Here is a 26,232-nt window from a genome sequence, read left to right on the forward strand (position 1 = left end):
GTCAGGGGCCTTTGGCGGCTCAATAATAACCCTGACACCAGGGTTGATGAGGTTGGTAATGTACCTCTCAATCCACACGATAGAAGAAGAACTACAAAACAAACACTAAAAGATAAACTATGTTTAAAATATAATCCGTATACGAAAGAAGCCCCGAAGGCCGCGGCGCTACTGTCGCAGATTCTGCATAGAATTATATTATGACTTGTCAAGTTAGTTTCATTAAAATCCGCCGACTTCTTTCGCGACGCGAAATACTATTTCAAACCTAGTTTATTTTTAGTTTGTGTTTTGAAGTAACACTGTTAAAGTTCTTTCCAAAATGGAGGCTTTTCTTTGGGAGATAGCGCGACGACTTGATTGTCATAATAAATAAACATATTATTATTCAACTCGTACTTAAAGTTTTTTTTTCTGACGTGAATTATTGTAGATTTGCCGCAGATGGCATTAACTACTTGGCCGGACAAATGGGGAGCGCTGAAGGCTCTCACCCGGTAATGTACTTACACATGCATACATACATAAACTCACGCCTATTTCCCACCGGGGCAAGCAGATACTACCTATAGAATCCCGAATAATAATTGGAATCCCGGATCCGGAAATTGGTATCCGGGATTCGAACCCGGGACTATAGCTGGTGAGGAGTGGGGATATACACTATACAATTTTGCCTACTCTTTTGACGATATAGGCGCATTGAAAATAATCAATTTTTGATTTGAATAGAATGCAATTACAACACAAGTTATGTAATTAAATTCATATAAGTATCATTAAAGTCCACCTTTTATTTTTACTTACACAACAACCACTTTCGTTGCCGACCGTATCACATTGACAGTCAAAACGAGGCATAATATGCAAACAATTTAACTCCAAACCATAAAACTCTTCACATAAAGTGTAAATTCATTTGGGATAACTGACCCAGCCAACCGTGGGCTATGAATTTGCAATTTTGAAAAATGAATGAATAAAAAAAGTAATGGTTGGATGCACAAATAATAGTGCTAGTACTAAGTAGTGAGATAACAAGGGAAGTGCAGAATTATGGGTGCAAAGCTTAACGGCCTTATGTTGGTAGTTACGTAGGTACACTACTTGGTCACGAGCATTAATATGTGTACACTTTGGTACCATGTCACATTAACTTTTTTGACAAATTGGACTGGAAGTCTCACTAAATGTCAAATATGTTAGTGCGACAGAGTCCTAAAGTGGGTCCTAAAATTGCTCATGACTGTACATGATTGTTATGTGTACCGGCCAAGTAGTTAATGCCATCTGCGGCAAATCTACAATAAGTCACGTCAAAATAAAACAAAGAATTGTTATGTGTCAAGGATTATAGCGATCTTCTTCTTCTATAGTGTCGGTTGTGAGGTAGATTACCAACCCCATCAACCCTGGTGTCAGGGTTATAATCGAGCCGCCAAATAAATATACAGGGTCAGGGTCAGGGTGTTAGTGTCATCGTAACGAAAACTTTGAGGGGTGATTCAGGCTGTAATTCCGAGTTGATATAAAGTTTTCGTTGCGATGTCACTAACACCCTGTATAATAATAACCTCCTTTTTTATGGAGTCGGTTAAAAATGAGGTCACTTCCCTGAGCGCAAGTATCGCACGCTTCAAAGAATAAGTTAACATTAAGTAGAGATCAATTATATATCATTATGAATTCCATAAAATAACATTACACTCGATGAAACAATTAAATACCAATCAAGTTGAATAAACACGTAAATTGTGCGTAAAAACGCACTGACATACTTTAAAGAAATAGACACACAATCACTAAAGTTTTTTTCTAAAGAAGCGTCCGTACTCCAAACCGTGTTGTAAATACGTAAGATACATTAAAGTTACGTAGATAAGGGTGCTAATTCCTGCAGGCGCCGTCTAATTTTATTTTAAGTTATACGAGTACCTGTCATTTACTTATCCGCTGAAAAAGAAATGGACGGGTAATCGACAGGCATAAAATTTATGGAACACACGTTAATTTTAAGCAGAAATCGAAAACATCCGTCTAAAAATGTTACATCAGCCAATAACCTGACAGAGTTAAGTAGACAGCATGTCAAACGGATTGCATACCAGCGAGATGCTTGCTTTATTCGCCCGGCTTATTCATTCGTTTTAAAATTAACTTGTTGACAATCATCCGTCCCTTTCCTTTTCGGCGGATATGAATGTGACGGGTATAACTTAAAATAAAATTAGGAGGTGTCTGCAGAAATCGGGGCCAGTATAAGTTTATTAAGTAAATCAAATTATAACATGTTATGTCTGTTAAAATAAAATTCAATATCGGTTGTACGGTGTCGTCATTACGCCGTTGTGACTAAAGTCGATCTTGACACGCCGTCGCTCAGTGACAAGTTGCGCCGTGGACACTTTTTTGCAGAGATTGGTCCCGATTCCTGCAGACACCTAATTTTACTTTAAGTTATACCTGTTATTGTCTTATCCGCCGTAAAGAAAAGGGACGGATGATTGACAGCTCTTAATTTTAGAAGGAATGAGTAAATTAATGAATATCCCGGGTGAATCAAAAAGGTATCTTGCTGGTATGCAAACCGTTTGACGTGTGCTGTCAACATAATTCTGTCGGATTATAGGCCAATGTAAAATTTTTAGACGGTTGTTTTAGATTTGTGCTTAAAATTGACGTGTGTTCCATAAATTTTATGCTTATTACCCGTCCCTTTCCTTTTCGGCGGATAAGAAAATGACAGATATAACTTAAAATAAAATTAGATGGTGTATTACAGGAATTAGCACCATTATAAGCTCCTTATATCAAATTAACATATTATGGCTGTTAAAATAAAATTCAATATCGGTTGTACGGTGTCTTCATTACGCCCATTGCGACTATAATCGATCATGACCGTCGCTTAGTGACGAGTTGCGCCGTAGACACTTTTTTGCAGAGATTGGTAGTCTATACGAGGTCATTGTGAATACGTCGTAAACATGTAATGGGTACCTAGAGACACTAGCTAGGAAACTAGCAGCCACTTTCAATCATAGATGAATAATATTATGTCAGAATACTGATGGCCTCCGTGGTTCAGTGGTTGAGCGTTGGGCTCACGATCTGGAGGTCCCGGGTTCGACACCAGGACATATCACAAAACTCACTTTGTGAGCCCTGGTTTGGTTAGGACACTACAGGCTGATTATCAGAGTGTCCGAAAGTGAGATGATTAATGCTTTTGAAAGCACGTTAAGCCATTGGTACCACTTACTGATGTAAGTAAGTAGTCGTTACATGAGCCATGTCAGTGACTTTTGGCGACTCAATAGTAACCCTGACACCAGGGTTGATGAGGTTGGTAATCCACCTCACAACCCATACGATAGAAGAAAAAGACCTAACCTGTATTGATAGGATAATGTTAGGGAGATTTTGTTTTTCTTGGCTAAGGTCTCAGGTCAAGGAACGGATGTCATCCGACGCATATCTTCAAAAACAATTTAAGCAAAAAAAAATAAGACGTTGTGACGTGCATACACGGTCAGTTTGACGTAGGTTAGGTATTAATCGAATTCATTATGAATGTTCTAATATAAGAAAAAAAAATCCTAATGTAAACTTGGCTGATGATATCATCCACTTTTGCGAAATGTACAAATAAACTTGACCAAAGTTCAGTTCCATGTCTCGAAGATTATACTTTTATATTACTCTGTTTTTTTTTTACACAGAGGCTAGCGACCCGCCCCGGCTTCGCTCGGGTGCAATGCTGAGGAAAAAATGAAATTATTTACGACATCACATTAAATACCTCAAAAATAACAGTATTTCTCCACTATTTCATGGATGTTATTATACATATAAACCTTCCTATGGAATCACTCTATCTATTGAAAAAAACTGCATCAAAATCCGTTGTGTAGTTTTAAAGATTTAAGCGTACATAGGGATATAGGGACAGAAAAAGCGACTTTGTTTTATACTATGTAGTGATGATACCTTCCACACATACAGTTATGAGCAATATCATGTACCCACTGTAGAACCCTGTCGCACTATTAATAGCTCTTCTCCATACTTATTTGGATTAAATTATTTTAAAATAAAACAATATAGTACATTTGATGAACACTTTTATTATACATTAACAACCTTTGCAAAAATGATGTAAGTAGGGTACTTGAGCGATAAAATTATTCAAAGAACAGCACTATCTCTATCGATTCAGAACAAAATGTTAATCTTAAATTAACAGATTAAAACACACTCGTTCCCCGTAGTTACACATACTTAATTACTGCTTTAAAATCTAATAATTAATATTATTAAGAATTCTAAACTATATTAGTGAATCACAGCCACGGAATTTCGTTTGAGGTAGGATAGGTAATTAAAATGTTACTTACTCTTAATTATATATTTCTATAACACTACAAAAATATCCTTAAGAGGGCATAGAGCGCTCGTTTCTTCGTTTAACAGATTTTGAGAGAATTTGAGTAGCTACGTAAAACCTATTCATATAAGGATATAAGGATATTCTACCGAAGAACAATTTCAATAGCCGGATTTTGTATTTTGCCTTAGATTTTGAGTAATAAAAATAAATCAAATGAGGGCACCACTGAGCGCTCTATGCTCTCTTAACAATCAGTTTCGCTCAACATTGTCTACAGCTAACTAACTGACAAGCTTCTTACTGTTTACTGAAATTCAGAAATAAGACAATAAGCTGGCATGGGCAACAACAAAAAGCCTAAAATTATTATCATAATACCTAAAGATAGTAATTATCTGAAACAAGAGAAAATCACAATCACGAGATTTCGTAGTACTTATAGATACTATGTAAGTACTTAATAAAAAATAATAATCAGACAATATAATGAAAATAATCACAGCAATTATAAAATAAGATCAACTTAATATCAAAAATAATCAGGATAACTCTTAAAAAACTAAATAAAAATTGCTTTAATTTTGATCGTAAAATCAAAACAATAGGAAACATAGCATCTAAAAATGAAGTTAAAAAAAGAAGTGAAATACCAAACATCATTTAGTTCTTTGAGTTGGTATTTAAGTACTGTTCATTGTTTTCTTGTCGCTTCTTCACTAAATATTCTTCCTCTTCACCATGGTCTGTCATTTCGGTGATGCCACTATTGTTTTTATCTGTTCATTTATCTCTTTATCTGTCTCATCAGAATCTGTGTTAGATACCTCATCACTTTTCCAGTTCTTTACTCTTTCATCTGTTTCTTCCTTATTATTTCTTCCTACATTTTATTTGTTTTCTTGTGCTTTGTATTGTTTTCGTCTATTTGTTTATTTCTGTTTCCTTCAGCCTCATTAGAACTTTCTGCGTTAGATATTCCATCATTTTCCCCATTTTTCTTTCTTTCACCTGTTTCTGTCTTACTATTATTTTCTCTAGGTATTTTTTCGATTTTCTTGTACTCTATTATGTTTTTGTCTGTTTGTTCATACATTTCTTCGTTAGTGTCATAAGAAGTTTCTGCGTTTGATCTTTCATAATTTTCCCGATGCTTTGCTCTTTCACCTGTTTCTTCCTTATTATTTCTTTGTATATTTTTTTTCTTATGATTTTTAATGTATTCATCTGGTTTTTCATTATTTTCTTCTTAAGTGTCAAAAGAAGAAGTCTCTCCATTTGATTTTTCATCATCGTCTCGTTTTTTTGCTCTTTCGCCAATTTTTTCCTTATTATTTCCTCTTTGTATTTTTATTACTTTATTATGTTTTATTATGTGTTCATATTTTGGTTCATTTTCGTCTTCGTCTGTGTCGTTTGAACTTTCCAGGTTTGATCTATGATCATTTTCCTGTTTTTTTGCTCTTTTACTGGTTTCTCCCTTACTGTTTTGTCTTTTTATTATTTGTACTTTCTTCAGTTTTCTAATATTTTTGTCTCTTTGTTCATTTTTTCCTTCTTCCAGGTCAATAAAATTGTCTGCGTTTTTCTTTGTTGTTTCCTCTGTTTCGCCCTTATTATTACCTTTCTGTCTTTTGATTATACTCTGCTTTCTAATACTTTCATTCGTTTGTTCTTCCTTTTCTTCATCAGATTCATAAGAACTCTCTGTAGTTGTTTGTCTCCGTTTCTTTGTGTTTATCTTGGTTCGATTTTTACCTTCTTCTTTTTCAGACATTATCAACTTTTCTATCATAGATGTTTCATCCTCGTGCATTTGCTTGTTTTGCTCATTGAGTATAATATCATCATTGTTTTCACCAGATTCAATGAAGCTTTGTCTTTTGTTACTATGCTGTTCAAAACTTTTTATTGCGAATGATTTTACTATGTACTTTTCAGTTATACTGACTGCGTCGTCTTTATTTTGCGTCCCTTTTTTGTCCTTGATTACTTTAGTAAAATTTTTGCCTTCTGTTTGTATGACTTGAGATTGTTTCTTCAGATTTGGTTTTCTTTGAGAAGACGATCGAATGTTTTTGGTTTCTTTTCTCTTAAGAGCATTTTTCAACACAATTTTAAAGAAGCGTTCGCTATCTTCGACTGAAAATTTTTCGTCCCAAGAGTGCACCATTGCAAAAAAAAAATTAAGAACATTTTTATAGCCTTTCAAAGCCACTTTGATTTCTTTACCACGGCTGCCACCTGACCAGGAGCATTTGCATATAAATTCTCTAGTGAAAAGGGCATCTAATAATTTGTACGCACAAGTGCCACCATTTCCAATTGACTTAGTGCACAGAATAGAATAGATTTTGGTCAACCTTTTTTTCATATTGTCATCAGACAACATTGACTCAAGATTTTCCAGATCACCTACTGAATCTACTGGTTTCATCTCGAAGAACCTTCTTTCGTCTGGATCAGATATACCTAATGGAATGACAGCAGCTGACTCACGCACCGTTTTTTGTAGTCTGGTAAATCCGTCATCAGTTTGCACAGACAGAGCAATTACTTTATGTGTAGTTTTCTTGAGATTTTCCGATAAGGCATCTACTTTTTCTGCTGGTAAAGCTTGATTTTCTAAAAATGAGTTACAAACTTGAAGCACATTGAGTAGTATGGTTTGGTTTGCTTGCAGAACTTCAAAAATTTTGGTATTATCATATTGTTGCTGCTGCTGCATGTTTGACGCGGTTGCAATTGGCACAGTGTTGTTTATTGTTGGAGTGATAAACTCATACTCAACAGAGTTATCATTTATTGCAGTATTAATCCTTTCGTCATGTTGCCTATTTAATATCTGTAATAAAAAAACAATGTGTTATAAGTAACAATATAAACATTTTAGGTCAAGTAGAAGTAATAGTATACTCAATAGAATCTAAGGGTGCCGTTAGCGGTGAGAGGCGGCGTCGCACCGCCGTGTCTGTAGCCAGGCCCAGGGTGGATTATTTGTATGTAAGTTTTCGAAAGATACTTACTAAATGCTCTGCGAAATCATTGTAACTATCTGCTGTATTTTCCTTATAAGACGCGTCATAAACATTACTTTTAGTATTATTTACGCTGTGATCGGTGTCACTTGTGCGCACCATCTCATTAAGTATTTCGTTTGCCTGTTTATATGTAAAAATGGCGGATCTCTTCACTTGACATTGCATTGTGGGCCATTCGTGGCTTGCTCTAGAATTCCCATCGCGATAAAGCTTATAATCTGAGCTTTTCACGGGATATTTTAAAATTCCTTTGGTCTCCCACTGGTAGGGGACAACACAAAGTTTTTCTTTGCCATCTTCAACAGTTTTTACAATTTTGAACGGCATCGCATGAGTGAGCTGAAAAAAAATGGTCAACTATTAAGGTAATGTATTATTCCGTTGACGTGCATACTAAGCGTGAGAGTTAGGTACATTTATTTAAATAATTATAAAAAATAGTAATTTGTATTCTTTTTACGAGTACATCATTATCGCTGCTTTACAACCACTGTAATTTAACTACATATAGACAGTCCTGTGAAGTCTAGTTCAGGCATCTCAAACTTGCGGCCCTCTACGTTTTTTCCTGGCTGTGCGGCCCAATACAATATTCGTACTGCAATCGCAATTGGTCTTATTTCGTTATATTTGGGTTTTGCGGCCCACTGATTCCGTGACCTTTATGCATTTGGCCCAACTATAACTTTGAGTTTATCATGCCTGGTCTAGTTAATAGTATTACATAATATCTAGTACCCACAGTTCACAGTTTGCTTTGCTTAGTTTGGGGTACATCTAAATTGGATATTTGTTGTCGCAACGAATAGTCTCAAAAATGCTCATATTCATGTAAAAATCTAACAATCATATTTAACATAGTTTAGCACCCATTAATTGGTATTGCTATTATCATGGTCGAGACTCCCAATGAAACCACTAACTCTTACCCATAAGAAAAAATCGCCCAAGTAGCATTCGAGGTTCTACATAAGATGTCTAGTCGTTCACAAGTACGTACTCTACAAGCTGTGTATGTCAGCTGTATATGAGCTATATAGCTTGCTATAATGCTTTTATTGAACCAGTTTGGGCACAAATTAGACAGCCTTAAGTTCACTATGGCTGTACATTAGAAGTATAATAGCATTATAATAGCAGTTTAAGTAGTAACATCGGACTTAAGGCTAACTTACGGCACTATATGGAACGCAGTGTGAACCATACAACGTACATTGAGTGTAATAAAGAGTAATAAGTGGCTAAATACACAGCCTTCATAGTTAAAATCGGACAAAAGTACTCTAGTAAGCTACCTTAAATTCACTTGTGTCCTAAATTATTTCCACATTTTAATATATTAGTTTGACAATTGTACGGAGTGCACGGATTCGGTGCAAACTAACTCCGGCGGATTATTATTATAATATAACACGCGATTAGTACCTGTTTTATAATACTATATCATGTTAATGCCATGGGAATTCAACTTTATCGTGAAATGTATACACATTGACAACTAAAAATTTCACGCGTAAAAACGCTTTATTCATTTTGAAATATTTAAAACTGGCTGAGAGGAAAATTTACATTCTCAGTTTTTGATTTATTTTATTGGCATTATAATTATACTACGGTAATTAATTAATTTTAACATGAAACCAAAACTCATTCGCTCTATCTGCGTATTTTGTGATAATCTGCATTAATCTTGTAGATTTATTTGGTAAATATTTTAGGTTACGTAGAACAAAATGGTGGAAATGAAATACGGCTCTTATGTGAACTGTTATAACTCCTATTTAATGCGGTGAGCGTATATTAGGTTCACATGTGTTCTGTTAGAATGCTGTTATCTACGTATATGAAGTCCCACATTTGTACCACTACAGCGCCAATGTCAATTAATTTATTCTAATGTGAACTTATGTACAGCTTTAAGATGTAGTTCAGGACAATTGTGTATCTTTAATTCTTTCTTCAAATACTGAAATTTTAGAGATCCGCAATAAAAAAATATTAATGGCCGTTAAATGCCCAGTTACTTATAGTCAAGTATGAATACCTAAAGTACAAATTTTGTAACAAACTCATAAAAATCACCTTTTCGTGTGAGACACACAGTTGGCGTCAGAGTATTTACATTACAAAAACACTACTCTGTTCAAGGAGGTATTTAAAATAATGTAAACAAACTAGATAGGGACAACATTATGCCCTGCGACAGAAAAGGACAGAAAATAATTTGTTTGCAATCACCACACTCTGATATCTGTATATTTTGAAGGGAACTTTCAGGTTCAGGCATAATATTTTCCTCTGCATCATGTACGGAACCACCAACAATGGTTGAAGTCGCACTTCTTGAAGCCTTATCGATGGGCTCATTTCCGGGCGTCGTTGTCAATCGACTGTTTATTTTCAAATATTCTTTTGCAATTTTCTTCTTATTCCACCGGTTCTCGCTCTTATTTTCCAAGATTTTTTATACATTTTCACAAATTTTATTGCACGTGACGTAAAAACATATACTTTGCAATGGCGCTTGGGAAAAAGTGTAATAGAATATCACAATCACATTCATGTTCAGCTTACAGCAAATAAGAGTAGTACTTGTGGACAAATAAACTGCTATTGATGTTAATGGACAACACATATAATCTTTCTAACAGCCTATAGTCCACATGTGAATCATTTAAACACTTCTGTACAGATAGTAAAAAAAGGTTATTTTAAGTATCACAAACAAGTCCTAATACAGCTACTGGCTGTATAACAGTGTAAAACAAGTAAACGTAACAGCCTTTGGCTTTATAAATGACCACAAGGGTTATATTAAAATGCTAGCTCTATAACATCGAACAAGTAGGCCGTTAAACAGCGGTTGCCGTATCTCTACCCGCCTATAATGCTCTTAGTCAGAAAGCTGACTAAAGGATAGTTGTTAGAGTATTATAACACCCATAATCGTATAAAAGTATTACTCTACATTCCTATACGTCCCTTAGACAGGTATAGGTGTAATTAATTGCAATAATGCAGCTAATACATCACGGGTGAACTGTAGTAATGCTTTAAGTTCACCTTGGAACTAAATGTGTACTCTTAAAATAAAACAAAATGCTACTTGGGCGCGACCGTAAAAAATCTAGAACCGAACATACGATCCGAGCACAAGGTACAAAAAAAAGTACCAACCTAATTTCACTTACATTCAGTACTAGATATTTATAATAAACATATTTTAACATATACTTAAATATTACTCACAACGTACGTACAGAGCGCGCGATGGTATGAAATTCAACACGATAAACATGCGCCGCGCGATGGGACTCTCGCATGACTGACTTGAGCGAGGCGAGTCGCTAGATTGACTGTTGACTGTCTCAAAATGAAATATATTTTTAATTTCAGTTTTTTATAGTTAGTGGTAATGCTTAGAATCTCAGATAAATCACAATACTTTTCCAGTGATGTGTATAAATCTAAAATTAAATTATAACCCAAATTAAAGGACTGAATTGAATAAACGAAAAAAAAACTCAGTGTAACAAAGCTTTATAGTTCACGAAAGCAAACCAAACAAAATAGTTCTCAATTCAAATTTTACTAAACAATATCGAACAATGCAAAGCTTGTTGTCAAGAGAAACATGACCTTATTTAGAATAAGAGAAGTTTGAATTTCCTTTGGTGGCATCGATTGTCGTCTTTTATCACGGACCGAAATTGCAGAAAGGACACATGTCAAAATTAAAATGCAAATGCAAAAGAAATGAAAACTTCTTGTTATACAAATAAGATATATTTTCCTTGTGATCGGACCACGGAATCACGTAGTTCCATACAAACTTTCAATCCCTTTTTTGCCCCCTTTGGGGTAGAATTTCGAAAAAACCCTTCTTAGCGGATGCTTACGTCTTACAAAGAACCTGTGGCTGATTATTGGTATTCTTTTCAGCAAATAGAATCACAAGATATTTTTTCAACTACTTAAGCTGAAAACCTTATGGACGCCATAACTAACCTAAAAAATACAGTTTGTATCAAATTTTAAATCCTTAATTCTTCAAAACTACACATTTATTTCACATAATAACTATGTTTCAACCTAAAGTACGTTCATAAAAGGGTATTATATATGATTACAAGTAAAATTTTACCAAAAGCTTTTTCACTCGAAACTTATCTACACATTTCTTTCAATATAATTAAATAATTCTAAGGGCGCATCAATTATTAGTTATAATTAGTATATACTACACGATAAAGTTGCACTCGCAATCTGAACTTATTATAGTAATCACTGGTTAAACTTACCGTAACTCGAAACAGTAATATTTTAATTAAAAATGGGTGCACTGTCGCTGTTGAATAGAAACTTATTGTTCTGTCGTTAAAAAATTAAAATGGAAAGCTGAAAAAACGTTTCAATTCGATACCGCGTACGTCAAAAGCTGCGCAATGAAACGTTTCGAAAGTGTTTATTGCAGCTTTAATTAAGCCTTTATTAACGTAAACCACAGCCTATTTTCAACCATTATAATACCAAAGGCTGGTTAATTTCGGGCCCTTTTTGGCTGAAAAAGCGCCTTTTCAGCTTTAATACAGCCAATTTAAATACCGTCATGCAGCATTAATATTCTTAACCAGCACTTACTTGTTCAGCGCTTATGCAGCAATTTTGTGCTACCTGGGTTATATTTGACATTTAATGAGGCTTACGGTTTAAATTGTCAAAAAAGTTTATGTGACATGGTTGCAAAGTGTTTACATTACATATTAGTAGTCGTGACCGTACCTACCAATACAAAAAATAAACAAACGGTAGCATGTGTAAGACATATAAGTATCTGACAGGCAAGCAAATAACAATCGATTTTTTTTTCTTGAATGGCTTTTATTAAGGGATATTATTAAATGCACATCTGTATAATTTGTCAGCACACTGGATAACGCCACTATTTAACTGAAAGCATACCACAAAACTGAATTCTTTGCAAAAAAAAAACAACTGATTTACTGAACATGTCACACAAAAAAAAAACTTAAACATCATACAAAACGAGACGACCTTTTTAAACGGATTCACACCAAAAATATCAAAAATCTGAATTGCTTATCAAAAATACTAATTTGCACACTAAATTGTACAATCTTACAACATAATATTATTATGTAAAACCGATATCTAAAAAGTGCACTACAATGAAATAAATTTCCATTATCAATAAACGTCTACAAATTGACTTATCGTGCAACTTAAATACTTTTCTTTTAACTTTATTTTCTTGTTGTTTCTCTGTTTTACTGAAAAACATGTTAGGGCTTGCACTCAAACGGCGGCGGTGAAGATTTATTTCGTAACGACAGCAGTAACGGGTGCGAGCGAAGCGAGCACGAAAATTCGCGGCACCCCGACACTGTACGTAGGTATAGGTTACGAAGGCTGTATGGCAGGGGGGCGAGCAAAGCGAGCCCCCTGCCATATAGCCGGGAGGGGTAAGTATACTTGTGACCATCGAGGCCTGAAGGGCCGAGAGGCGGCGGTGAAGACCTTTTAAGGTCACTGATTTTGAAGGTTTACTTTATAAAATTGGTATAATGGTAATATTTTTGATTTTGGATAAGTGACCTTGACCTTTAAGGTCAATGACCTCCCAAGGTCATCTAAGGTCACCCGTGGTTTCCCCCCACCCTAATACTCCCACATCCCCCCGGATCCCGATTGTTAAATTTGGCTATTTTTGTAAAAAAATCTAAATTCTACTTTTGTATGGGACCCTTTTTGCGACACCCCGACCCTAAATTGAGTTACCATTCAGTGTGCCAAAGTTTTGTCCATGTTAAGTTAGCACTTGATGATTTTTATGTGTACCTAATTATATGAACATGACAGATTAAATTGGGTTTTATTTGGAATAAACGATGTCCCTAAAAGTAAATTAGATGATGGTTTTCCTTTAGAAAGTTGTACTGTGTTTGTTGAACTCAGGAATTATTAGACAATCATTATAATAATTGTGATCCGTTCAGTAAAACGGTTTTGCAAATAACTTTAAATAGTACTCGTATATGCAATTCGCATTATTTAGTGTGCAAAATAAGTGTGCAAGTTAGTATTTTTGGTGGAACGTTCAAATATATCGACTTAAATACATGCCTTTTATTAATAATTACATAGATTCCTAGGTCAAAAATAAATTATGAAATACTTATTACTAAATAAAGACAGATCTAAAAGTAACAAAAAAGTTTTTTTTTATATTTAATCTATTTATGAATTTTATTTAAAAGAATGTAATAATTAGTGTGCCATTTAGTCACTTTTTCTATGACGTCCCAGGTTGCTTTTTAGGTACGAGTACGATACGGCTCACCTTTTTCTTTTTTTTTTCACTTATTGTAGATTTGCTGCAGATGGCATTTAGTTACTTGGCCGGACAAATGGAGAGCGCTGAGGGCTCTCACCCGGTAAATACGGCTCACTAGCTATCGCGCTGGTCTAACAGAAAGCTCGGTGAGGTGTGGGTACTTAGTTCACCTTGCGATGGGTGTACCTCTGACTACCCCAATTGGGATATAGTCGTGAGATGATGTTGTTGTTATGTGATTGATTAAATCGACCAATTACAGTGGAGAATATTAGAGCGGCTAGTTTGGAAACTAGAATCTAGGCTTCAACGAAAGTGAATCAAGGCGATCGACTGTTTAATGATAATGAGCTGCAAGACATGACACAGAAAACTCATTTTCCAACAACCAATAATGAACCAAGATTCAGATCGTGTGATTTACCGCCATTGTTGATTCGATAACAAAAAATAAGCTCACGACTATACTATATTATTATAGTATATATTATTTATTATACTTTTTTCTTTCTTTTTTTTTGTTATGTTGGTATCATTATATGCTTATTGCACCAGCCCGTGCTCTAATGAATAATCTTCTTTCACCCTAAGGTTGCCTGGCAGAAATTGCTGTTTAGCAATAAGGCCGCCTATTGTGCTTATGTTTTATTCGTATGTTTATGTCCTTTATACATGTTCTTGTGCAATAAAGTATTATTGATTGATTGATTGATTGACTATAACCCAACTGGGGTAGTCAGAGGTGCATTCATCGAAAGATAAACTAAGCACCCCCACACCTTACCAAGCTTTCGTTTTTTTTTTCTTAGATTTTGGCTTCGCGCGGCTTGCGCATTTGCCACAACAAGCTTTCGTTATTCGATATTCGCGCTTTTTCGGCTGAACCTAACCTAACCCAATGAGGGGCTTTTCAATCGACGTTCCCCAGACACACGATAGATGGCGTTGTTAACTTTTAACGTGATAATTACCTATTTTCTCATTGCTGACTAATTATTAGGTACTTACTTAATCATCGGCGTCCGAAGGACGTAATATACGATCCCGACGACCCGATTACCCTAGCCATAGAGGCAGCCAATCAGCTCGCGACACCAAACACTTCAGGACCCCGATACCGACCCCGCCGGCGTGGTCGACGATTTCCCTCATTCAGCGCTTATCGCTATCGACCCACTAGGGTCGATTAATTCTTTCAAATATTTTTCCTCTCAGACGACGCCCTGAGCCGAGGTTCGCGCCCAACTGGGCACCCTCAGGCCTGTTGTCTTAAACGTTGTACCGGGTGAGAGCCTTCAGCGCTCCCCATTTGTCCGGCCAAGTAGTTAATGCCATCTGCGGCAAATCTACAATAAGTCACGTCAAACAAAAAAAAAAAAAAAAGGTACTTACTTATTTCCTTGATGCTTAATAATGACATTATTTGTAATATTGTACGTCCGACATGGACATGCTGTTAAGGCAATTTTATAATTTTTGACACCTGCATAAATGAACCTACACAGCTTCTCAATAAATGTTTCTTGTTTCATAAGTTTTCATAAATGTAATGTAAAACTTACTGTTGCTTGATATTTGGATCACATTATGAATGATGTTGCTACCTATATTGCTTCTCTTTATTTTGATCAGAATAATAATGGGTGGAAGTTGTAATTGTACCTTAAAAACAATGATAAAAGATGCATAATGTCTTTTATCCAAGAAATAAGAAGTTTAAACGAAGAGAAAACTTAACAACGCCATCTATCGTGTTTTTGGGGAACTCCGATTGGAAAGTCCCCGTTTTAGTTTGACAGTTCTTGAACTAGTGCTGTTCTTAACTTATAATTAATAACTTCTTAGGTACTTCTTATTTTTGACATACTTAATAATTTAATAATGTTGTAATTTCTTGACGTTTATTCTTTTTATTTATGGGAATTATTGATGATGTAATTGATTATTTATTATTTTTGTTACATGTTGACTTATGTTTAAAAGAATTATTGTTATTTAATTGATACATTACAATCATAGAAATTCATATAAACGAATTTCTATGATTGTAATTCTATTGTATTAAGATTGTATTAAGCATCATCGAATTGGGCCTGGCCTGTAGGTAATGATAATGTGTTTGGATATGTAAATAAATAATACTCGTAAGCACGAGAAGGAGATATAGCTACTTTAGTCCTGTCAAATTTAGTTAAAATTAAGTTACTTGTGCCCTATACGATAGGTAGGTACGGTCACGAGCATTAATATGTATACACTTTGGTACCATGTCACATTAACTTTTTTGACAAATTGAACTGTAAGTCTCACTAAATGTCAAATATGTTAGTGCGACAGAGTCCTAAAGTGAGTACTTACATTATATTGCTCATGACTGTACCTACCTCTTGAGTGCGCCATATTTCACCTTGCGCCGTCTCTACCTACATACAATTGAGTTACTTACTAAGAAGTCAGAATCATCTAAGCACAATTGGTTGTTGCAAACAAGAACAATAATCATAATGTGATCAGATAAACAAGATGGCGTCCTGGACAAGGCCTTTGCGATTGCGTTATTCGTTTTACACGGTTCGTGCGATGATTCTGTGGAAAATTACACAGCTGTGGCTTCGAGGATTAATGTAAGTAAATCAAATCAAATCAATAATATTTGCGAGAACACAAAAATACTAAAAAGGTGGTAAAATCATTGACTAACAGTGTTGTAATGTTTCCGGCCTGCATGCAGGCGTACAAATAATAAAAGAAATCTATAAAAAATAATAAAAAAATGGTACATTGAAAAGAAGTTACGTATTGATAATGAAAATTATACTTATAATTAAAACACATAATAACGGGTTCTTTCTTACCGTGTTTTAAAGTCACGGGATGTCACGGCATATCCCGTGATCATGGCACTTGCAACAGTGTCGAAATATCGGGAGTCTCATATCCCTGATTTAAACGCGATAAGTAAACTTAAAACAAAATTATACTTCTTACAAAACGTAATTATTTAACACAGAGAAGTTTGTACTCAATGTAAACACAGTTTTTTTTTATTTTTTTGTACGGCCATTTAGCGTATAGAACGGCAACTCCCCGCTCCCCACCAGCGCCTGTGCTAACTTTACCTCACCCCCTCTCAAACATAGTTAAGACTTGAATCGTATGGCGTCAGACGTCACACACACAGATGCGCGTGTAGGATTATATCAATGTGTAGTGTCTGTGTAAAATGAGGTTGTTTATATGAATGAAGTGACTAATACTTTTCATATTTTTCGTAATCCCCTAATTCATATATTTTCTTTATAATTATATTTGCTTATTTTCTTATTTATTGTAAGCAAATCCCGACACTTTTTTGTTGGCATGATAGTTCAAAGTATTTATAAGCGTAACTTTGGTACTGGCAGAATATCAGTGTTGATAAGAAGTGGTATTTCTAATATCCTTCGCAACAACATGCTGAGTCAGTCCCATTTCCCTGGCAGTGTAGTTTTGATTTGTATACTTATCTTTATCTTCTTTACTATTGTACTGCACTGTTTTGGGAATAAAGTTATTCTATTTTATTCTAAGTGTCTATTCAATTTACGTCTATATTTTTTCTAAGTGTTCGTCTATTAACATGTCCGTTTTCATCGCACAGAACGATGCCACTGACATACTATTCACAATTCGGTTTAATGTCGCCGAACCAACCGGTTCCTACGTAATGTATTACATAAGTGGCATGAACACAACAGTACCAGTAGAATGTGGACCGGCACAGTGGGTCGAATTAGTTTTATTTTCGGCGGTCCAGTGGTTGAGCGCTAGGCTCACGATCCGGAGGTCCCGGGTTCGATTCCCGGTGGGGACATATCACAAAAATTACTGTGTGATCCCTAGTTTGGTTAGGACATTACTGGCTGATCACCAGATTGTTCAAAAGTAAGTAGACCCGTGCTTCGGAAGGCACGTTAAGCCGTTGGTCCCGGTTGCTACTTACAGATGTGAGTAAGTACATGGGCCATGTCAGGGGCCTTTGGCGGCTCAATAGTAACCCTGACGCCAGGGTTAATGAGGTACTCCACATCACAACCTACACGATAGAAGAATTTATATTTTGCTTATTTATACAAATACATACTAGGGGTCGCCCGCGACTTCATCCGCGTGGATTTCGGTTTCCGCGGTAAGTATTTCCGATTTTTTAAATGATTAAATTTAGGGTATAGACTCTAAATTTAATACGGAACGTATATAGGTTGTTTATGTTTATATTTTATGTTACATATGCATTATGACTTCGTATCAATCGTCGGTCCGAAACCACTAAAAACCCGTCGATTGACAGTAGTATAATTCGTTCATGGTAAAACTAGTTTATTACCTACCTACATTAAATTTAGCACATAGGTATAAAACCCTTCTCGTTTCGGAAGTCGTATAACTAGAGTTATGTGGTTATCCTTGGTGGTCATTTGCGCATAGTATACTTAATTCTAAGAACGGTTTTCCAACTTTTCCACTAACCTGCATACTTGATAAAGCTAGTTTTAATAACAAATCATAGAGTTTCATAGAGTTGCCTTTGGTTTTCCTTTGGTATAGTCACCTTCTCTGCCCTCCGCTGGGGCAATTCCTGTTCGGCGCGTCCTTGTCGCAGGGGTGGGCGCTTCTTACTTCAGTAGGCTGGAGTGAGATGGTGGCTGAGTTCGGATAGGGACCAAGACCTACGTGGTATAACGTAGAACCCTTACCCAGGGATACGCGTGAAGACCTCAACGGTTGCAGAGGCGGAGATGGGAGCCATCGGTACGACAATACAGGACGGAAGGGCCAAGTCACAGGAACTGTAACCTGGGACCTGACAGAGGGCAACAGTAACTTTCAGTACTATTCAGAGGTGGAGGACAGGAGTCCTAGTACGGCTTTGAAATAGACTACTGCGGGGCGGAAGGCCAGAGGGAAACCACTGCCCTATTTTTCCCTAAAAGTAGCATGGAGAATGCTACAGCGACAACAGCGTGGCTCTTAAATTAGTGATGAGAGTTTCCTCAAAATTATTTTTCCGGAAGGTAGCGTAGACTTCTACGTTCGATCTATAGCTAATAATACACATCAAAACTGAATTGTCACTGTGATTATTCTGTGGTACACAGGCTTGCTTCTCAATCGGGGAGCGCCAGTTCGAACATCGGTACCGGATTTGCATCAATGAGATCTTAAATGCAGTTTTCACTATCACAGTCTCGTGAGGAGGCTCGGTGTCGCTCAGCGGCCAATGAAGAGAGCTATGCTCGGTATTTCCCTGCTCGTTCGAATCACAAATGAGGAGATCCGCAGGAGAACTAAAGTCACCGACATAGCTCGAAGAGTTGCCAAGCTGAAGTGGTAGTGGGCAGGACACATATCGGAGGAGAACCGATGGCCGCTGGGGCGGAAAGGTTCTAGAATGGCGACCACGTGTCGGACGACGCTCAGTGGGTAGGCCCGCTACAAGGTGGACCGACGATCTGGTGAAGGTCGCGGGAAGTCGCTGGATGCGGGCAGCGCAGGACCGATCGTCGTGGAGATCCTTGCGGGAGGCTTATGCCCAACAGTGGGCGTCGTACGGCTGATAATACTATAACAGATGGTTCGATCTTTATAAACGGCAATACGGCTCACTACCCATTACGTTGGTATAACAGGAAGTTCGGTGAGGTGTGGGTAAATAGTTTATCTTGCGAAAGATGTACCTCTGACGACCCCAGTTGGTCCATGTCATATAGTCCTTGAGCTTATGTTATGTTGTGTTAAGCATATTTGTCGTGTTATGAAGAATTTCGTATTGTATTGAATGTTATGTTATGTGTTAGTACTAGATTGGATTATTTACGGATAAATGTGGGGTCACATAACACGTTATGATTCCGTTGCGACGCCGCGCCGCCTGAGCCGTGACGCTTCGTCGTTCGACACATAATTCACAGCGATATTCCACACGACATGGCTCATTAATAGCTCGGAGAAGAAGATTAATGAAGTCGGGTATTGGTCTTAAAATTAAAACCCACCCGAGAGCAAAGGCCGCAGCGAACTGGCAAACTCCATACGGCTTTTGCGTCGTTTTACATTGCGATTTATAGTCGAACGACGTAGCGTGGATGTCGCAACGGAACGGCATCGTGTGGCCCGTCCCTTAGTCGGCAGAGTGTTAACAGATTACACATAACATAATTCGACGTGCAATGATTTTACAGTCATGTTATGAATCGATTCGGTAATATAATAACAATTATGCGGTTACTGATATATTGTTTAATGAGCATAATTTGGTTCGTCATATGATTGGGACCGGATGTTATGATTGACTTATGTTTTTGTGAGATAAATTGATCTTTTAGGGTGATATGACGACGACGTGTTAAACGAGCCGTGGTAGCCCAGTTGGTAGAACGCTTGCTTCTCACTTTGAGGTCGCAGGTTCAAATCCAGCACAAGCCTAAACCAATGATCGAATTTGCTTCCGAATTCATGTTTGGATCATAAATGATTATCACGTACTCAGCGGTGAAGGAAAACATCAAACATTCCCGAGAAATGCATTTTCGGAGGTATGTGACTTAACCTGTATTGGGCTGGATTTCCCTCCGCAGATTGGAAGGTCACTCGGGCTTTTTTGCTTCTGCAAAAAATCGGACCTGTCGAATCTTCAGGTTAGGTAAGCGGACCCTGTGAAAACCGGGATAATGCTAGAGGGATGGGGCGACGAAGTGTTTAACATAAAACATTATCTGGGAAGGCATAAAACATAAGGGTACCCACTCTTAAGTCACAGTAATTAAGTCACGTCAAAAAAAAATGTTCTTCTCTCGTGTGACTTGTAAGGTGAACAACCGACCTCTTCAACATTTGTGTCAAGGTCACTATTGAACCGCCAAAGGCCTCTGACATGGCTCACGCAATGACGAACACATGCAAATATGTCATCACCACAGGTCATCACTAATTTCAGAGCCACGCTCTTGTCGGTGCAGCATTCACTTCCTTGTAAAACACGACGTTCACCTTCTCTTTGAGCTGTTCCATGTAAGTTCTTCTTGGTCTTCCCCTTCCTTTTCGTTAGTTAGTGATTATTTAGAAGACATTAATGCATGGGATTAACTGTCTGAAAACTGATATTAGGCAGCTAAATTACTCAATTGTATAATAATATTTTATGTTTATTTATTTTTTTAAAGAACGTCTAGGGCCCTGTGCCAAGGTTTTTCTTGCAGCTTCTTTTCCCCGGCTATACAGGTTGTGAGAAGCTACTGTAGTTTTAGGCGGATGAGACGTTCAGTATGTAAAAATTGACGACTCAAAGTGTAACTATGTTACCTAATGAATAAATATATTTTTGAATTTGAATTTCCCTTGCAGCTTCCCTTCTATGATGTTTTTGATAAATTCGTCGGGTCTTATTAGTAAGTGTCCCATAATCTTTCCTCTTCTGTCCTCAATAACTCTCAATATTCTCTACCAATAGAGACAAAAAATATAAAATAAGACTGTTAACGCCGGTACGTTAACGTTAAGCTAAGCTGATAGAAGTTTCGTATAGAGCTAAGGGGTAGCTAGCTAAGGGGTGGTGACTCCGAAGAGAGCTAAATAAAACCGAACCCGTCGAGTGCTGATCGTACACTGATTTATTGTTTCCACCAATTCAACCCAATGCAACGTATAACGTATGACAAAGTGCACGCTATGCTAAATTAAATTAAGTACAATGAATTCTAATTTGTAAAGTAATAAAAAATATGAATGTGCGTGCGTTAGCTCGTACAAAGACCATGGAGACCGTCAACAGATAAGTAGTTAGTGCATTTGATAACGCAATATGTATTATGGCCCATAATTTATGGGGTATTATACTAGGACAGCGTGCACGTGATTTCACTTTTAGTATACAAGAAATAACCAAATTATGCCATAACATAACATAAGCTCAGGACTATATCCCAATTGGGGTAGTTAGAAGTACATCCATCGCAAGATGAACTAAGTACCCACACCTCACCGAGTTTTCTATTAGACTAACGTGATAGGTGGTGAGCCGTATCGCCGTCTATAATGGTGGAGATAAATTAATAACTCACTGGTGCAGGTACTGGGAGCGACAACGTGTCATAAGTCATTTAACCTTGATCGATGGGGCTGGCATAACAAATTTTGTTAAAAGCCCTTAAGTAAATAAAAGATTAAAAAAAAGAAAAAGTCATTTAACATAACACATAACTCATTCAATAAACGACCTCTGTGGTCCAATGGTTGAGCGTTGGGCTCACGATCATGAGGTCCCGGGGTCGATTCCCGGTGGGGACATATCACAACAATTACTTTGTGGTCTCTAGTTTGGTTAGGACATTACTGATCACCAGGTCGTCCGAAAGTAAGGTGATCCGTGCTTCGGAAGGCACGTTAAGCCGTTAGTCCCGGTTACTACTTACTGATGTAAGTGATTAGTCGTTACATGAGCCATGTCAGGGGCCTTTGGCGGCTCAGTAATAACCCTGACACCAGAGTACACACGATATTAAAATGATATTAAGATAGTATATTAAAATATACTTATAAAAATTATTCTTCATAGGTTAGGCAGAAGTGTATGGTACCTATGTCTACCCCTTCGGGGATAAAGGCGTGATACAATGTATGTTACATGGTTAATTGGCTCCGTTGTCATCCACTGAACTTGTTCCCAACAGAGAAACCAAACAAGATATATTATGATTCATAAGTAACTAGTATTATTATTTTTTGTAACAGAATAATTTCGTTATTTTTATCGTTTCTCAAGATGGGTTCCATGACGGGTTAAAAATAAACGAGTTGTTTTATTAACTTGATCTCTTTGTTTATTCTTTCAACTGGTTATTGTTTTTACACACTATACTCTGTGGTCGTGTGCGTCAACTCACGCATATTTCCTACCGGGGTAAGCAGAGACTGTGGAATTCCATTTGCTTCAAACCTGACACACTTCTCTTCCTTCCTCTACATTCATCAATCGTTTCACACACGCACGCCGGTTCAGAGTAGATCGTACTGATCGTATCGATATATAGTAGAATGTAACCTAGATTATATACGACATAATAATATGACATGTAATACGAACTATTACGAATAAATGAATATGAATATCGAAATAAAGAGTGAAAAGAGAAAAAAGAAGAGAAGAAAGAAGAAGAAGAAAAGAAGAAGAGAGAAGAGAAGAGTGAAGAGTGTAAAGAGTGATATTGAGTGGAAAGGGTTCATTTATAACAAACATTATAGAAGGAAAAAATGAAGGGAACAGAGGAAGGGGTAGACCTAGGATAACATTTATGAAACAAATAAAAGAGATGGTGCAGGTCGTGTCGTATCGGGAGGTGAAGGTTTTGGCGGAAGAAGAGAGGAATGGCGATTACTCCACCGACAAGAGCGCAGCTCGTAAATAAAGAGAGAGAGAAGTGGAAAGGGAATACGGAAAAGGAGATTTCAAAAGAACATGAGCTGGATTACCAACTCCATCAACCCTGAAGTCAGGATCGAAGCAAATAGAAGCGATTACTATTTCTTTACTTTTTGTAGTCTACTACGTTTTCCTCTTTAAAAACAACCGTCCGCCATTTTTATTTTGTATTAAGTTTACCAACAGTTAGTAACAGCCTCCGTGGTCTAGTGGTTAGAGCGTTAGGCTCACGATCTGGAGGTCCGGGTTCGATTCCCGATGGGGACATTGTCGAAATCACTTTGTGAGACTGTCCTTTGTTTGGTAAGGACTTTTCAGGCTTGAATCACCTGATTGTCCGAAAAAGTAAGATGATTCCGTGCTTCGGAGGGCACGTTAAGCCGTTGGTCCCGGCTATTAGCCGTAAAAACACCTCCACCAACCCGCAGTGGAGCAGCGTGGTGGAGTATGCTCCATACCCCCTCCGGTTGATTGAGGGGAGGCCTGTGCCCAGCAGTGGGACGTATATAGGCAGTTTATGTTATGTTTATGTTACCAACAGTTACAACATTATTACTACACTTATTCAACAAACATAGTGTTATTCTAAATGCGTAACCAAATAAAGGTAAACACAGCTAACATTTTTTTTTTATAAACTTAACAAGCTAAAAATAACGCGCGCGCGCGCGCGCGCGTTGTGTGTGTGTTTGTGTGTTTGAGTGTGTTTGCATGTGTATGTGAATGTATTTATATATGTATGTATGTGTCTCGTCAATTAAAATAAATCTTCACAAGGAAGCGGACTTCAAGAGTCCACACCAACTAATCATTACAAATCTTCAGAACTAAAAAAAACAATACTAATGTACAAATTACAATTGACAGGTCTTTATTAGTACGTTCTTGACACAATAATAGTTACTTCTACATAAACAGAAATGAAAATGACATTCGATTACATAAAATCAGTTCCACTTAGGATTGTTCTTGCTAAATTACACTACAAAAGTGTTGCTCTATCTAACTAAGTAATACCTAGCTACTTAGTAATATTTTCTCTAGGGTTGCTCTTATTCTCATTAGAACAGAGGGAGCCGTGGTATGGTACCCCAGTTGGTAGAACGCTTACCTCTCACTATGACGTTGCAGCTTCAAATCCAGCACAGGCCTAAACCAATGATTATCGAATTTGTTTTCAAATTCATGTTTGGATCATAAACAATTATCACGTGCTCAGCGGTGAAAGAAAACATCGCGAGGGAACCCACATTCCCGAGAAATGCATTTTCAGAGCTATGAGACCTAACACGTATTCGGTTGGTTTTCCCTTCGCCGGTTGACGGTTGGAAGGTTAGTTAGAAGTTATATGTGATGTCCATCAAAATTTATAATAAACTGCCTAACATATTAAAAGAAGAAAAGAGTGACAAAATCTTTATTAAAAAAATAAAAGAACTTCTAATTAATAAATGTTACTACAGCACTAGTGAATACCTTAATGATACTGATGTTACAATTTGAAATACTTCCGTCTGTCTTTTAAACTTCTATTTTGTTGTGCTCGAAAGGGTCTATGATGTGAAACTCATATGTAACTTACAAACTTGTACATAGTATGCAAATAAAGAATATTGAATATTGACAGGCAGAAGTTTCTGTAAAAAACCGGACCTGTCATATCTTCAGGTTAGGTAAGCAGACCCTGTGAAAAACGGGATAATGCTAGGGAGATGATGATGACTACGTATAGAACGGCAACGCTCCGCTCCCCCCACCGGCGGCTAGGTTTAGTGCCTCACCCCCTCGGTATTACTTTAGTCTTCAATCGTAAGGGCGTCACACACACAGATGTACGTGTACGATAACGTCAATGTGTAGTATCTGTGTCAAACGACGTGTTTTGTATGAAGAGTCCGGGGTTAATTCTAATAACTTTTCAAATAAGTACAAGTTACTATAATAATTGTTGTAAACTAAGATTTTAAATCCAGTTAACACGAAGTGGAGCAGCGTGGTGGAGTATGCTCCCTATCCCCTCCGGTTGATTGAGAGTGGGACGTAAACAGTCCATATGTTTATGTATGTATGCACCTATGCAAGATTTTAAAGAATTATGAAGAATTCCAAGAAAGAGGAGGCAAGATGATTGGACACCTAATAAGACACGACGAATTCATTAAAAACATCATAGAAGGAAAGCTAGAAGGAAAGAGAGGAAGGGGAAGACCAAGAAGAGCTTACATGGATCAGATTAGAGAAAAGGTTAACGTCGTGTCTTATAGGGAAGTCAAGGAATTGGCCTTTGATAGACTGGAATGGAAAATGCTACACCGACAAGAGCGTGGCTCTTAAATTGATGATGATGATGAAGAATTCCATCGTACGTAAGGGCGTGCCTGGATTGCGAATGTAATATAGAACATGTTCAGGTGGTTTTCCTCTTGGACTCAGCCGAGTTTGAGGACGGCCTTGAACTGAGAACGGAGTCAAGGGTGTTACATACTGTTTTATACCTGCACAATTTTTAAATGCTAATCTACCTTGTTGACGTCACACCACAGACCAATGCCCTCTGGCAGCCCTGCTAAAACTTCAAATTTAAAAGATGTGTTTTTATTTTTCCTCGAACCTTGTTTCAGACAATGCAAGTTGATGTTATTAGCTTAAGACGGACCGTGTTATGATAATCTCTCTTATTGTTCCACTGAGAAGTGCCTTCCGGATGCTATAAGTGCTGTATAAGTGCAGTGCTAGCGTCTTGTTCATTGTTATTCGAACCACTATGTTACTATTACGCCGTTTGGTATGGGTGACAAATATTACCTGGACAAATAGATGATGAATAAGCTCATTCCTCCATTTATACTCTTTCTTTTTTGACGTGACTTGTGAGTCTATTTTTTTACAGAAGCGACTTCCTGTTCGACCTTCCAACCCGCAAAAGGAAAACCAGCCCATTACAGGTTAGGTCTCATACCTCCGAAAATGCATTTCTCGGGAATGTAGGTTT

General features: G+C 37.1%; 4 protein-coding genes across 4 annotated transcripts in view; 1 reads left to right on the plus strand and 3 right to left on the minus strand.

The window, feature by feature from the left end:
* Window positions 1-2,085, plus strand: part of LOC126375566 (uncharacterized) — a 218,990-nt gene extending 216,905 nt beyond the window's left edge. The window contains exon 4 of the transcript XR_007567603.1: window positions 2,071-2,085. The gene's annotated coding sequence lies outside the window, so the exon portion shown is untranslated. The remainder of the gene's footprint in view (window positions 1-2,070) is intronic.
* LOC126375439 (uncharacterized) overlaps window positions 1-26,232 on the minus strand; it is a 119,459-nt gene that overhangs the window by 73,967 nt on the left and 19,260 nt on the right. The gene's annotated exons all lie outside the window — the stretch shown is intronic.
* Window positions 2,427-26,232, minus strand: part of LOC126375478 (NEDD8 ultimate buster 1-like) — a 78,150-nt gene continuing 54,344 nt past the window's right edge. The window contains exon 15 of the transcript XR_007567597.1: window positions 2,427-2,441. The gene's annotated coding sequence lies outside the window, so the exon portion shown is untranslated. The remainder of the gene's footprint in view (window positions 2,442-26,232) is intronic.
* LOC126375474 (uncharacterized) lies at window positions 4,303-10,965 on the minus strand. The gene is made up of 3 exons (XM_050022425.1): window positions 10,678-10,965; window positions 7,414-7,767; window positions 4,303-7,232 (listed from the first exon to the last, which is right to left on the minus strand). Exons 2-3 carry the CDS (start codon window positions 7,753-7,755, stop codon window positions 5,637-5,639), a joined length of 1,938 nt encoding a protein of 645 aa, XP_049878382.1. The 5' UTR covers window positions 7,756-7,767; window positions 10,678-10,965; the 3' UTR covers window positions 4,303-5,636.

Source organism: Pectinophora gossypiella, chromosome 19, assembly GCF_024362695.1.
Source record: "Pectinophora gossypiella chromosome 19, ilPecGoss1.1, whole genome shotgun sequence".
NCBI classification, from domain to species: Eukaryota; Metazoa; Arthropoda; class Insecta; order Lepidoptera; family Gelechiidae; genus Pectinophora; species Pectinophora gossypiella.